Here is a 15759-nt window from a genome sequence, read left to right as displayed (position 1 = left end):
AACAGCAAAATAAGAGACTGAAACATTCCAACCAAAGTATCCTAGAGGCAAGCATTAGAAAACTCTTACATGTTCAGATACTCTCAGAACATTTGACTCTCAACTTCCATATGATGGATAAATTATCCCACAATGACATTGCTACTTTTTTCACCAATGAATGTCTCAAACACTAACTTTTCACCTAGGCATAAAGGAACATTTCACTAGATCTCATTTATTTTCAGTTTTTTGTTTTGTTGAGAAAAAATTGGGAAAATAGTTTCTTCAAACTAATCATTTTCTCTCAGTTTCACTTCTAAAATAAAAAAAACCAACCTTCATTCAATTCAAGTTACCAAACGTTGGAATTAGCCCTTGACATCAGACAACAAAACCCCTGAAGGGCATTTATGCAATTTTTTCCTACTACTTAAATAAAAATGGCCTATCAAGATTTTCTTAAAGGAAAGACTTGGCATAACTGAAATATTATAATGACTGACTGGAAGACTATGGAAAGTTAGCACTTCATGAAGAATTCCAAGTCTTGTCTCGTGGATAACCCCAGACTATCAACCTGATGTATATTTTAGCTCACTGTTTTACTTAGAACCAAAAAGTAGGGATATTTTGTTACACAGCAGATGTGCAGAAGAAGAAAAGTTTGAGGTTTTTTTTAAATCAATAGGTGTAATGGTCATGTAAAGCAACAAAATGTCTAAGAAATGATTTTATAATACTACTTACTATCCAGATCAACCAATATGTTTTTAGTAATTTCACAAATTATGTACTATTTGTTTTCTAGAATGAAAGATCAAGAGCCTGGTTTTACTTTTAGAAGTATACTTCTGTGTAGACTTTATAAACTAAGATATCATGAACTAAACCTCAAGCTGTAGTCTAAGGGGATATAAAATATTACCACTTTAAATATAATTAACAAATTGTTGTTAATTAAGCTTTCCAAATCTATTTTTCCGAGTATATGGGGGGGATACTTTTGCATGATTGAATGCATCAGTCTAATTTAGGGAATACAAATAACAAACTAAAAAAGAATATGCTCTCAATCTGCTTCTCTACATGAGCAATTATTAAATTAACATTGTAAATTTTTATGTTTTGTAAACAGATAATATGAGAATTTCCATATATAAAGTAATCTTATATCATTTAAATATAGCCAAAGCCTTTTGCAGAAAAAAATTAAATCATTGTTTGAAGCTCATGACTGAATACATAAAACACATTCAAGAGTAACTGAATGCACATTTAGCTATTCAAGTGATTCATATTGTCTGTATGTCATTGGTGTTACCTCACTAAGAATTATTATAAATTATTGTTTAAAAATTATTTTAGCTGACAGCTAGTTCAAAAGATTTCAGTTTAACAGCTTAAAAAACTCAATGGCAATTAAGTAATAATCTAATACAGGTAATTAACTATGTAGGTGGCAGTATGAATTAACTCAAATTATTAAATACTATTTGCTAAAGCTGAGACTTAGTGTATAGGCTTCTACTATACCCTGAAGTAGTAAGGAATATTACTTATAAGCATGACTTGTAGAAACTGAGACTGATGTTTTCAAAGCAAGGTAGTTATCTAATTCGGGATATTTTCTTATTATAAAATTAAAAATAATTTATTTTATTTGGTCTATGCTATGTTTGGTATTTTTTTGTATTGATAATAAGAAAACAAGACTCTACTGACTTTAATGTGGCTAGCCAACCACCTGTTGTATTACCTGTTGTTTAAATGCCTCTGTCTTGTGCAGAACCCTCATAATGCTTTATGAACCAGTTAAGAGCTTAAGATTTTACTGGAGAGCATCACTGTTATTTATGGGTTTATACATGTCCTCTTTTTTGTGAACCAACAGTATATTTAAAACAATATAGCAAACACAAGGATTTGTCACATTCACGTTTCTTGAGTAGTGTGATGCTATGTTACCATAAAACTACCAGGCAAGAAAACCACAGAATGTATCATTTCTTTTTTCTACTTAACTGAACCTGATCTTGAAAGAGGTTGTTTACTATTTTATTTCTTCTACTTGTTTTACACAATGCATCTACACTGAGATCAAGAATTGCAGAAGCCAGCCTAGCAAAAACATTGCTACGACTGCTAAGTCAACAAACAAACAAACAGAAATCTTCTCTAAAGGTAGTATATTTGGAATAAAACCCAAACCAAAAAGTGCTGTGCCTACTCAGCTCAGGGTGTTGTATCTCGCAGATTAGGATGGAAATTTCTAGATGAGTGTAACACCAGCCATACCCTCAGTACATTATATAATGAGACCACGTATATGGTTCTGTGTACAGAAACTCCTTCAGAGAGAATCTGTGCCCAACAGGTGTGACCAATGTTACTTCCCCCAGCTCTGTGCTGAAAGGACTTCGTTCCATTTGCTTTCTGACATTATGTAACTCCCTGAAGGCTCCACCAATCCTTACCAGTACAACAGTCCATTCCATTCTCTTTCTAAATATATGCATTTTTAATACAATAATGGTTAGAACAGTTAGACTTACAGACAATGAGGTGAATGAGCCTACAGTGCTTTTCACTCAATGTTAAATCCTTGGATTTATATTTGGAAATTATTTTACAGCTGCAATTAAAATATCACCAATTATGCCATAGTAACAATCATTACTGTCTCTTTTTTTGTTGTTTTCAGCAAGACTATCTATTGACAAAAGGAAAAGTAACAAAAGTTATCCTTCCACATCTCATCATCTTTTTTTTTTACCACATGAAAATTGCAATAGTTGACTTACCATATTGTAGGTGGTTCAGAACCTTCTACTTCCAAATAATCATATTTTTCTTCCATTTGGAAATCTGTAAATATGAGCGAGATAGTATCCCCAGGCTCTGCCACAATTGTCCATGTGCAATCCGCATTATTATGATATTCATTAGGAAAGTTGGGGCTCGAGATGATACCACTGGATCCTCTCATAGTTCCTCCACATGCATCCTCAGCTGTTAAAACAAAAATTATAAATGCCATTAAAATCACCCCTTAGAAATGTATATATTCTTATTGAGAACAGAAGTTTATTACCTTTTAGGTGAAAAATTTAGGAATGCTGCTGCAAAGTTAAGGTGTTAACAAGTAATTGCTTCAGATTTCAATAATTTAAGAATTATTATACTAGTGCCAGCACATATTTTTACAATCTACTATTTATTGTTTTGATTAGCACTGTTTCACTCACTTTACAATAGTATGCAAAAATGTCATTATTTCCTCTTTTGCTTTAACCAAAAATGTTTTCATAAAGCAAGTTGAGTTTAATCCCTATCATATGCAGTCTGATGCATGATGTGCAGCAGTCACATTATACTGAGAAAAGAAGCATGAGGATCATACCCATCTTACGCTAATTGTATTATCATATTTTATTTCAGTGAACATCTAGTGATGTTTAAGTTTGTTCTCTAACAATAATTTTCCAATTTTCAAACAGCTGATCAGTTTTCAAACCAAAGCCATTCATGGGTGATTTCCTAAATGTCAGATGCAAGACACTTGCACAATTAAGATGTTTATATCAGAGTCATTTTAATGGGTGTAAGTTTTAATAGATCAAGTATTTCAAACAAAACCATGGGATACATTTTTCACAATATGTGAATAATCGTGAAATTATTTGACCAATTATCACAGCTCATTATTTATTGGTTGTGAATACACCAATAAACCCCTAAAATGGAGAAGGCTCAGAGGAGATGGGCAAGGGTGATGGGCCCATAAAGTTCAGGGAATAATGTAGGGTGTGACTGAGCATAGCTGTTGCAAAGAATCTGACTTTTATCTCAACACAGTGAGGACCAGAGGGTGGCCTTTATTTTGGATATACAGCTATCGATAGCTGAGTGGATTAACTCGTGGTGGAAATGTTTCTCTTAATGAGTTCATTAAGAGTGTGAATGTCTACCTGAGTTAGCCAGACCAGCATGGGGGGAGTGAATATTTGACACAGCCCAACAAAGAGTATAAAAACTAGACAACTAACAAAAGAACTTCAAAGAGAGCAAGGGGCTCAAGCTGGCTTCAACCCATGTATTCCTTCTAGCGACTGGAGATGCCCACTGTTATGATGGTGAACATATTACAGATACTTGTAATGGGAATCACATTGGTATTGTGATAAAACTGTGTATTGCAATTGCTATGTATTTGGCTAAGTGTAACCTATGTTTGTGTTGTTATACAATATATTTTGCATCACTCTGCTAAATTAGAAGTCCTGTGTAACATCAACTATCTTTAAATAAGTAAATTTGATATTAAACATTACATCCTCCACATGTGGCAGATCTAAAAGAACCTGGTCAGAGAGTATTTGACACTGACACAATGATGCTCTCTTTTCTAACACACAATCTTATGCTGAAAAAACAAGGTAAATATTGGAGATTTAGAAAATCAGTTCTAACACCAACAGAACTAATTCTATGAGAAAACAATTTTCAAATAGTGATTCACAGATTTCATTTGGTAAGGTAAGAGAACATGACCGATGTTGTGTATCTTCTATCTTAATGGTGCATATATGTCTACTAACTCAAAAGTTGTTTCTGAGGCTCTCACATCAAAATTTTTTTCTGCGAGCTAATAAAATTGATAGTGAATGTAATGTTATTACTTTCAGAAATGGAAATACCTTTTAAATAACTTATATAGAAATACCATGTTACTAGATGGAAATACCGTCTTGCATTACTTATTCAGTTTATTATCCAAATGTTTGAAGCATACCTGAAAAGCAATTCTTCTTTCTGCTTAATTGGAGTGCTAACATGAATAAAACTTGCCCTAGACCCTAAAAAACAGTCAATATTGCTGAAATATTAATGACAAGGATAAAAAAAAAAATTTAAGGAGTATAGCAGCACAGAACAAAGGCTTTAAAGAATTCTGACACACGTAATGACTCACTTCTAACAGAAAGAAAAATTTTAATGACTGTAAGAAACCTCTTAATTACAGTAGTTTAGGAGTTTAAAATACCAGGTTTTGTCTCTTAAAAATTCTGCTAAATTATTATATGACCAGATAGAAAAACTAAAGTAAAAACATATCTTGGGTTTAATCTTACTAATTAGCCAGTGCATTTAGCATCCACTAAGTACAACAAAATTGAGGAACCTCATCACAGGTTCAGGTCCTTTACTGTGAAAGGAATAAAAAAATATAAAAAAGGTAATAATGAAGTCTTGTTTTCATGCATTAAGGGCAATCAGGAGAATATTTTTTAATTGTTAGTTCACAGAAGTAAAATGTCCATTAAAACAATGATTTTGAAGGATCTGTATATTGATTTTTAAATATTGGTTGAAATATGCTTTATCAAGTACTGATTTGAAAAAGTTCTTAGAGGTAAATTTTCATAGCTAAATTACAGAAGCTTATGCAAACTGGAAAGACAAATAGTGGCATGTGAAATAGCTTTTCAGCTCATGTAACAAGTTAAAAGCAGAAAACTAGGAGTATCAAGCAAGACTTTGGAATAGCTTTCTCTCAGACTCAAAAATAGAAGTCCTTTGAAAAATACTGTACTGCAGAACTCATTTTTTTTGTTTTTCACAAATGAATTATAGAGAAACTGTTCACTAAAAATATTGCTATACTCTAGCAATACTTAAAATAATAAATAGTGACTGTGTTTAAAAACATAAGCTGTGTCAATGAGCATGTCCACTATTTCTAAGCCACATCTGTTTAGACATTTTTGCCAAAATGTAATTTTGCTACCATCAGCAAAATGGCCCACACAAATCATCATGTATTTTGTTCTGATTCATGTAGCAAATTTGCTACAAATAAAATTAATACTAACTACATTTAAGTGCTGTAAATATAACCAAGAGCATATCACATATCATCTTAGTCTCTGTAATGCAAGCATTAGCCCAATAAATAACAGAATTACTATGCTGTGTTCCTATATTCTTCCACCTACAATATCATTCACTAGAGCTTTATTTGGTTCCAGTCTTGCAGTCAGATCCTCATAGGTAACAGCTCACATCGGGCAGAAGGCTAACAAACCTTAATCCCCATGAAAATGTTTGGTACCTTAAGTTGTGAAGCCACTGGAAAAAAGAATTGATGTTCAAATAAACTGAGAAACACTGAAGTTGACAGCAGTTCTACCACAGACGTCATAGTGCCTAAGACCCTGACAAATAAAATAAAATATATTAATTGTTTCTGTGCAATCAGCTTTTAGCACTGTATTGGGTTTGCATGGCAAGATTTTGTAGCACGGGGGGCTACAGGGGTGGCTTCTGTGAGAAGCTGCTAGAAGCTTCCCCTATGTCCGATAGAGCAAATGCCAGTCAGCTCCAAGATGGACCCGCTGCTGGCCAAGGCCAAGCCCATCAGTGACAGTGGTAGTGCCTCTGGGATAACATATTTCAGAAGGGGAAAAAATCCTGTGCAACAGCAGCAGCAGTCAGACAAGAGGAGTGAGAATATGTTAGAGAAACAAGTCTGCAGACACCAAGGCCAGTGAAGGAGGGGAAGGAGGTGCTCCAGGCACCAGAGCAGAGATTCCCCTGCAGCCCCTGGTGAAGACCATGGTGAGGCAGGCTGTCCTCCTGCCGCCCATGGAGGTTAACGGTGGAGCAGATATCCACCTGCAGCCTGTGGAGGACCCCACGCTGGAGCAGGTGGATGCTCCCAAAGGAGGCTGTGACCCCATGGAGACCCCGCACTGGAGCAGGCTCCTGGCAGAACCTGTGGACCCATGGAGAGAGGAGCTCACGCTGGAGCAGTCTGTTCCTGAAGGACTGCCCCCTGTGGAAGGGACCCACGTTGGAGAAGTTTGTGGAGGACTGCCTCCCATGGGAGGGACCCCATGCTGGAGCAGGGGAAAGAGTGTGAGGAGTCTTCCCCATGAGGAGGAAGGAGCGGCAGAGACAACCTGTGATGAACTGACCGCAACCCCCATTCCCTGTCCCCCTGCATTGCTGAGGGGGAGGAGGTAGAGAAAATTGGGAGTAAAGTTAAGCCCAGGAAGAAGAGAGAGGTGGGGGGAAGGTGTTTTAAGATTTGGGGTTTATTTCTCATTATCCTACCCTGACCTGATTGGTAATAAATGAAACTGATTTCCCCAAGCTGAGCCTGTTTTGCCCATGATGGTAACTGGTGAATGATCTCTCCCTGTCCTTATCTCGACCTATGAGCCTTTTGTTTTATTTTCTCTCCCCTGTCCAGCTGAGGAGGGGAGTGATAGGGCAGCTCTGGCAGGCACCGGGCGTCCAGCCAGGGTCACCCCATCACAACCACCTGTATTTCTATCACATTGAAACAGCATAATTGCTTAGGTGTCAGCTATGAAACATTACAAACAAAAGAATAACTGGTAAGAGAACATTTATGAAGACTAACAGTGGCCTATCTTCATCACTGAGCAAGAAGTCCAATAAAGATATGTGAACAAGGAAAAAAGAGAGGAAAGATAATCTTTGCAGTGATTTCTGTACCAAGCCCTGAGAATCTCTCTCTTTCACTGCCTTTCCGCAACTCTCTGAATTACCTCTGTCAAACCACTGAGTTAGGAGTCCTCAAAGATACTTAAGTGCCTAACACTACAATCACTGCAATCACAATGTAATACTTAAACAGCAGTTACGCACCTAAATGCCTTGAAAGAACTGTTTATCTGTCCCTGTTCTTTTAATTTCCAGTTACCAAATATGGAGAAAAACATTCACAGGAACCGAAGACAATACTTCAGTTAAGACTTGATAGAATCTGACATTATGCAATTACAAATACATAGCTAACACTGATGACATTTAAAAAAAAAATCTACTTTTAAAATTCCTACCCCATATTTTCAAATTAAACTTATTTTGTCACGTACTGGGAAAATTTATCTAACCTACAAACTTGCAAATGTGATATGAAGACATAAATGCAAAAAATATGCACACTGCCAAGATGTCATTTTTCTAAACATACTTCTCTGATCTTAACCATATGCTGACAGGGGAAGATTTTTCAAAGTGATATGCAAGAGGGGACTTGGCTTAGAAAAGCTTTTCAAAGTATTATGAATTCAAATGAAGATCTATATTTGAATATGCATAAGGGCTCTTATGCAGAGGGAGTATCACTGATATTATGATGTGAGCGATGATTATGAGAGTACAAAGGTTTTGAGGTGGTGGGTTTTTTTCTTTTTGTGGGCATAGACTGTTTTTTATTTATATGCATAATACATGCAGCTTTTTTTTTAATTATGACTAAATGCCCATTAAAAAATTAATGTGAAATGAGTATACATTGAAATAATTTCAGGTGAAAATTAATTTCATAAAATTTTGTATTTTATTTTCTAACCATCTTCCTGGTTTGCTGTTCACTGTTCCTTTTTCATAATAAATTTTGAAAATATATTTCTTTAGTTAGTCTTATTTCATTTTCTGCTTATTCTTGTAGGTTTCAGTGATATTCACAATAACGTTATATAAATATTGAACTGTAATTTTCAAGAAGATAGATGATAAAAAACAGGCAATGTTATCAGTGATTTATAGATCATGCAAATTCATGGATTTCAATGAGAATTCAATGAGATTGCACGGTAGATCAAGCTTTAATCTGGCACATGATGTGTCATGTAATCTTATCCATCTAGACATTTATAGTGTGCCGAACAGTTAAACTTAAGTGTATAACTCAACTCATCAGAGAGTAATAGACGTGTTATCTATTCTTGAAAATAATGTGAGGAAAAAAAGGGTATAGCAACTTCCCAAGTTAAAACAATGATCTCTACAATAGCCAGTAAAAGTTCTGAGCAAGGTGAGCCACTTTTGAAGAAACCCGTCAGGAAAAGCTGAGAGGACCTGCAGTAATCCCTCTGTACCTTGACCTTGGCTACACAGACTGTACAAAATTCATGGCATACTCTTCACAGTCTAGTTCAGGTACAACCCCAGACACACTGTTATATGCTCTTTCAAATTTTAGACAGTCTTATTTCAGACAAATTAACTGCGCAATCTGAAGGAATTGGCACTCTATCGCACCCTTTAAAGCATTTTACAGTCATATTAATTATTGGTCTTTAATATACATGTTAATAACTACCTTTCATCTGAAGATCATGAAAGATCTTTACATTAGAAAGCAATCAACTCTTTGAGAAACTCCAGTGCTCTTCAAAAGATTTTAATATAAGCAAACACATAACACTATTGATTCCACTAGTGTGGTGAAAAATTACTTTACCTGTCTCTGCATAGCAAACACACACACATATACGTGTCTACACAAACTCTAACCATCTACAGAATTTTATTTGAGGCTCAACTGCTGCCTTAAATATTAGTATCTAACTGTTAAGATTTCTGATGGGCAACTGAAGGAAACAGGGACCCTGAAAAATGTCATTCTTTACTCTATCACCCCATATTTATCATACATTAAAAATGAATTAACCACTTGCATAAAATAACTATGTGGAAAGTGAAGCATAATTCTAAGTATTTTCAGATGTTTCTAGATGAAAGGTATTGCTTTTTACATCCTTCTGGAACAGCTCATGATTATTTGATGCAATAAAGTAGAATGGAAATGGAAATTAATTATGCAGATAATACTTTTTGATATTTTTCCAAAACCACAACCCTTTAGCTGTAATCTCAATTCTGACACACACAAAAAGTTTTGTTATAAAATTCTACCAGTGTTTTCTAAATAGGATTTTTAATTAATTACCTTCATATTCAAAGTAAAGGGTAAAGAAAATGAGATTATCTTCTCCAGGCAGTAACTTGGCATGAGAAAGCAAGCATTATTGTCTATTAAAAAGGCAGCACACTATCTTAGCTGTAACTTAAGTTATACAAACATTTCTGAATCAGAAGGTAGTTTCTTTCCCAAGGACCTTGTCTCTTTTTGTTACTTCTGAAAGTTTGTCAGAGGTTAGCTCTAAATAAAAAATAAATAAATACAAAATCTCACCTAGATAGCAGCCCCACTGATCACTGTTTAGGGAGGGGTTTTTTATGTTTTCAATAGGCGCTCATTATGAATGTCTTAAAATATGTCTATAACAATTATGTAGAATTGTTTACTGATTTTTTTAATGAAGATCAGAATTATCTTGACTTGAATATTATTACTATACAAGCATTTTATGCTTAGTATTTTCCCCTTTATAGATCTGTATGTTTATACACTCAGATTGTTTTTACAGAGCACAGTGTTGAGAAGCAGCTTCATAACACATTTTGAACTTAATTTTCCACAAGTCTGAATTTGCTGGTTTATCCATCAGCAACTTTCACAAATTTCCAATGTCACACTTGGCCAGTGCTTAATCCAATGCTCTTATATACGCTCCAGCTTTGCAATTTTCTGCATATCCTATACTGCTTTCATAAAAAACAACTTAGAATGTGTTTCTTATTACATTTCTTCATTGACTGTGCTACAGACAAGCAGCAGAAAGGAAACGGGCTGAAATGGAAAGCCCCTTAAAAAGTTAAGCTCAGTTTTAAAGTCTGTAGTATAATAATCTGAGTATGAAATTTGCAAATGAACACAGTAATAGATTACATAGACAGTCACAAAAATATCTTTAAAAAGCTCCATAGGCAATGCCATTTTCTAGCAGAGTTCCCTCTGCTCCCTCCTTTCCACAAACTACACTTACTCTTTTGTTCCATACCCACGTTTCTTGGAGAGTCTGTATACGTCTGTTGCAGCACCCCAGTGGTGCCAGCTGTTCTGCTATGGCTCTGTGATTTTAATAATGTCATTGATCTGTGATTGCATATGAATTTACATTTCCTATGTTTCCCATGCTACATGTGTTTGTGTACAGGCTACATGTGTTTGAGATGTGTCTCTGGTCACCCTACTTCCTCAAAAAGAGTGCAAGAAACTCCCTCATTGCCCTGCCCCATGCGTGCTTCCCCCCCATCCCCTGTTCCTCGATAAGCCTGCAAGCTTTGGTCACCAACCCCGATAAACCTAGTTTAAAGACTGCCTCACTAGGTTAGCAAGCCTCTTGGCAATGGTGCTCTTGCCCCACTAAATAAAAAATAGTTATCCAGCTAGTTTAACTTAGTCTCGATAATCTAATATTCAGAGTCAGAGAATAAATGTCTTTAAATGTCTGAAGAATAAAAGGTCTTTAAAGTATAGAGAACAGCATATATAGTATAATGCATATTACATTTATTTTCATTTCATACCCTGATACATTCTAAAAAGTCCAAATGTAATGAAAGATACATATATATGTAATTTCTGAGAAACATTTATATGTTGGCTTTTTCTACAAACCTACAATAATAAAAAATGTCAGCCTTTCCTCATAATTTATCCACAGAATAACCTTACAGCTTTCAGAAATTTAAATGAAATGATTGCAAAACATCTATCAACCGAACATCTTTAAGGATAGCTTTGCAGAAGATTTGTCATTAATGACTTACATAAAATTCATCCAGCTTTTGAGGAGAGGGACATAAAACATTTCTTGAGGACATATGAAAGCCTTATTTTCTATGGCTTTGTGTTGCGATTTGTAAAATTCACAGATTTTAAATTCCAAATAAATCCAAAGATGATTATAAATTGACATGATTCACATCCTCAGATCCTTCACTCTGCACTTGTATGCTCAGTATAGCTGTAAAATTTATACAGATTTGACAGCCAGCAAAAAAATAATAGCATCTGTAGCTAAAAAGGTGAGGAAGCTTGGGAGCTTAAATGGTGCTCTAGCAGAAGTTAAATGGAATAAATTGCCTTCTAACCTGCCTCTTTTGAGATAGAACGACAAAAATGAGCTACGCCACGGGGAAAACACCACCAACACCCACACAGCTTGTGCTTACCTGGAGCCCTGTACTGGGCAAAACTGGTGGGGGAGCTGCGGGGGTGACCGGTGTGGGAGGAGGCCGTGAAGTGCCCCGTGCCGGTCACAGCCGGTTCCAGCCGGCTCCGCAACCGACGGCGCTGAGCCACCGAGTGACAAAATGGGAGTCACAGAGGAGCCGCCGAAGGAGGCGGCATGGGAGGAGACACAAAGGGGAACATAGGAGGTAACGTGCAGGTGCATGTGAGGACACACCGAAGCCTGTACAGGAGGGAGGGCCCGAAGGGAGTGCGGCCCGTGGAGGAACCCATGCCCGAACAAAGGGTAAGTGTGGGAGACGAGGGAAACCTAGTGAGGGAAAAAGGAAACCAGCAGGCGCTGTCACCTCACACACCTCCGCCCGCCCCGCCTCGCTGGCGGGGCTGAGGGTGAGGTGCGGCCGCAGCAAGGGGAGCGGGGACCGGCAGGGGGAGGAAAGGTCTGAGGCGATGTTGAGGCAGCCGAAGGGGGAGGAAAGGTCTTTTTCCTAAGTGTTTGTTTAAGTTTTTGTCGTCTTTTGCTTCGCAAATCCTGAATCGGTAACTAAATGTTTGTGTTAACTGGCAATAAATTAAAGTTCAGTGAGATCCTCAGAGTTGGCTGTTTTTCCTGCAACAAAACATCATGTTGTGGGTGTGATTTAGCTGAGTTGGGCTTTTCTGAAGGGTTATCGATAGGAAAAGTAACTGTTTTCCACTAAACACTGCACAGTGGATCTCATTTATTATTTTATCTATAAAGAAGGAAGGAAAAATGTTAACGTTGGAAAAATCTTGGCACATAAAGCAAATAGATTTTTTTTTTTACAAAAAGGAAAGGTGTGCAGTCTGCTGAATTCTATTATCTATATATTTGGAAAATGTGAGAAGCTGTTTGGTTAAAAATGTACGTACGTGGTTCATTTTTTAAAATTTTCTCTTCTTCTAGACTTAAGACTTGAAATTTGATGGATTAACTCACAAGCATGTTTAAAAAAGTAAGATAACCCACCAGTTTGTACATCAGTCAACTGTTCCTTTACTGCTGTTTTCTAGAAAGAGAATGAAATACATCTTTTTCTCACATAAAAATGAACATTGAGGATGGGTTGGTGGGTTTACTGCTTACAAACAAAAGAAGGTAATTAACATATTTGGACAGGCCTTCCTTGTGTGAGCACAACAGAAAAAATTAAAAGGAAAAGATCTTGCTGATCAAACTGTTGCCAATTGCTTTGTGAAACAATAAAGCTTAGCAGTTCTGTATGCTAAATTAAGATATTAATTCAGATTTTATCGTTCTCAAGCCTGATATTTACTGCTTACTGAGGGGCAAAGGGCTTAAGAGTAAATTCATTAAAAATGGAATACAGAGGAAAGCAGAAATTAATTTAGTTAATTGTTCAGGCAAAGAAAAGGGAAAAAAAACCCTAAAAGTAAATATTTCGATTCATCTATTTGAAATGAAATTATTTTTCTTTCTAATTATTTTTAATAACTACAAAAAACAAGGATTTTTGCTATGAGTTTGAAATGCAATTTTGTCTTTAAAATTTGTCTTGTCTTTAAACCAAGCATGCTAAACATGAGAGATGATCAAGAACATGTTATTTGAGATTTGAAAAATTACTAGGGATCTCCTATTTAAAAAATTTTTTTTTCATCTCTCAGTAAAACTGCATTAAAGTACGAGTTTAACAATGGCTGATTTTTACACCTGGTTTTGCAGTTTTGCCTCAGAACCATAGAGAAATTATTCATGCACCTGTAATTGAGACACTGCTCTATCAAAAAGAGGATTATGCTAATGTATAAAATAAGAATGTGAAAATTACTTAAGCATTTAAAGTGGTACTTGTTTCATTTATCTGTTGGTAATTTACTGTGTAAAACAAGTATGGTTCTGTTCTGTGAAAATGATGTGGTGAGGGGCAGTCAGGAGGAAGGCTGAGTGGCGTATCCAGGCCACAGAACCCAGTGTCATCTGACATTGCCTGCAGGGAGGAAGAGTTGGCACTTCCTTTGGGACCAGCTTACAGCTCTTAGCTGGAAGGACCTTCTCATATGAAGAGTGCAGCAGGTAGGATGTGAAAGGGCCACTGAGAAAGAAGCCTGCACAAACGCAGGTTGTATTGGGTTTATGTGCCAAGGTTTTAGTAGAAGGAGGGCTGCAGGGGTGGCCTCTATGAGAAGAGATCAGGGGCTGCCCCCATGTCAGGTGCAGCCAGTTCCAAACGGCTCCAAGACGGACCAGCCACTGGCCAAAACTGAGGCAATCAGCAACACTGGTGGCGCCTCTGTGATAGCATATTTAAGAAAGGGGAAAAAAACTGTGCAGCAGCTGAGAGAGGAGTGAGGAGAATGTGAGAGAAGCAACCTTGCAGACACCAAGATCAGTGAAGAAGGAGGGGGAGGAGGTGCTACAGGCACTGTAGCAGAGGTTCCTCTGCAGCTGGTGAAGAAGACCGTGGTGAAGCAGGTTGTTCCCCTGCAGCCTACAGAGGACCACAGTGGAGCGCAGATATCCCCATTGCAGCCTGTGGAGGACCCCACACTGCAGCAGGTGGTTATGTCCCAAAGGAAGCTGCAACCTGTGGAGAGCCCATGCTGGAGCAAGTTCTCCTGACAGGTACTGTGGCCCATGGAGAAGAGTCTACATAGGAGCAGTCTGTTCCTGAAGGACTATACCCCGCGAAAAGAACCCACACTTGAGCAGTGCTTGAAGAACTGCCGCCTGCAGGAAGGACTCACATTGGAGCAGTTCTTGAAGGACTGGGACGGACCCCATGCTGGAGCAGGGGAAAAGTGTGAGAGGAAGGAGGGGCAGAGAAATGTTATGGACTGACCAAACCCCCCATTCCCTGTCCCCCTGTGCCACTCTGGGAGGAGAAGGTAGAAGAGTCAGCAATGAAGGACTGAAGTTGAGCCAGGGAAGAAGACGGGGCAGGGAGGAAGGTGTTTTAATTTTGTCTTTGTCTCTCTCACTATCATACCTTATTTTTAATTGGTAATAAATTAAATTAATCTTCCCCAAATTTAGCCTGTTTTGTCCATGATGGTAATTGGTAAGTGATCTCCTTGTCCTTATCTCAACCCATGACCCCTTTTCCATCTATAGTCTTTTGTTGTCCTGTTGAGGAGAGGGACTGAGAGAGCGGCTTGGTGGGCACCTGGCAGGCAGCCAAGGTCAACCCACCACACAGGTGAAGATAATACAGGAATGTGCAGCATACAGCCATACCAGAGGTTGGAAAATAGAAACTTGTCTGAGTTCTGAGGAGTTTGTTTCAATACAAGAAACTGCTGAAAGTTTCTGAAGTGGGAGCAGGCTGAAGAGAAGGATGTTGGAAGCAGAAGATCTATTTTCAAATCCTGTCTTAAATCCTATTATGGTTTTGGTTTTGTTAGCTTCTAGAATAGAGCATACAATTTTGTGCAGCCACCCTCCCCCCCCCCCAAAAAAAAAAAAAAAAAAAAGGAAAGACAAGACATTGATAAACTGGAGTGAATTCAGCAAAGGATCACCAAAATTGTTGGGACTGGAGTGCTGAGGAGGCTGAGGGAACAGGGCTGGTTCAGTCCAGAGATGAGGCAGCTTCAGGGGTGGCCTAATAGCAGCCCTCAATGCCTACAGGGAGGCTATTGAGATGACAGAGGTAGGTTATTTGTGGTGGTGCATGGAGAACAAGAGGCAAGGGGCTTGAACAGAGTTTCACAGTGGATATAAGGAGAAACTTATTTACAATAAGAACAATCAAGAAGTAGAACAGATTGTCCAGAGAGGTCTGTAAATGTACGATTTCAGAGATTGGAATACCGCTCAAATTCCCTTCTTGAATTTCTTTCTTACTAAAAATCACTTTTGCTTTTAAAGACTG

General features: G+C 37.4%; 1 protein-coding gene across 3 annotated transcripts in view; it reads right to left on the bottom strand.

Annotated features, from left to right (window-relative positions):
- CSMD3 (CUB and Sushi multiple domains 3) overlaps positions 1 to 15759 on the bottom strand; it is a 782968-nt gene that overhangs the window by 567132 nt on the left and 200077 nt on the right. For all 3 annotated transcript variants that reach the window (XM_072852006.1, XM_072852007.1, XM_072852008.1), the window contains exon 5: positions 2784 to 2991. In XM_072852006.1, the coding sequence (XP_072708107.1) occupies positions 2784 to 2991 (208 nt within the window). The remainder of the gene's footprint in view (positions 1 to 2783; positions 2992 to 15759) is intronic.

This window comes from Ciconia boyciana, chromosome 2, assembly GCF_034638445.1.
Source record: "Ciconia boyciana chromosome 2, ASM3463844v1, whole genome shotgun sequence".
Classification (NCBI taxonomy): Eukaryota; Metazoa; Chordata; class Aves; order Ciconiiformes; family Ciconiidae; genus Ciconia; species Ciconia boyciana.
The sequence above is the reverse complement of the archived record's forward strand: the minus strand, read 5'-3'. Positions and strand labels throughout refer to the sequence as shown.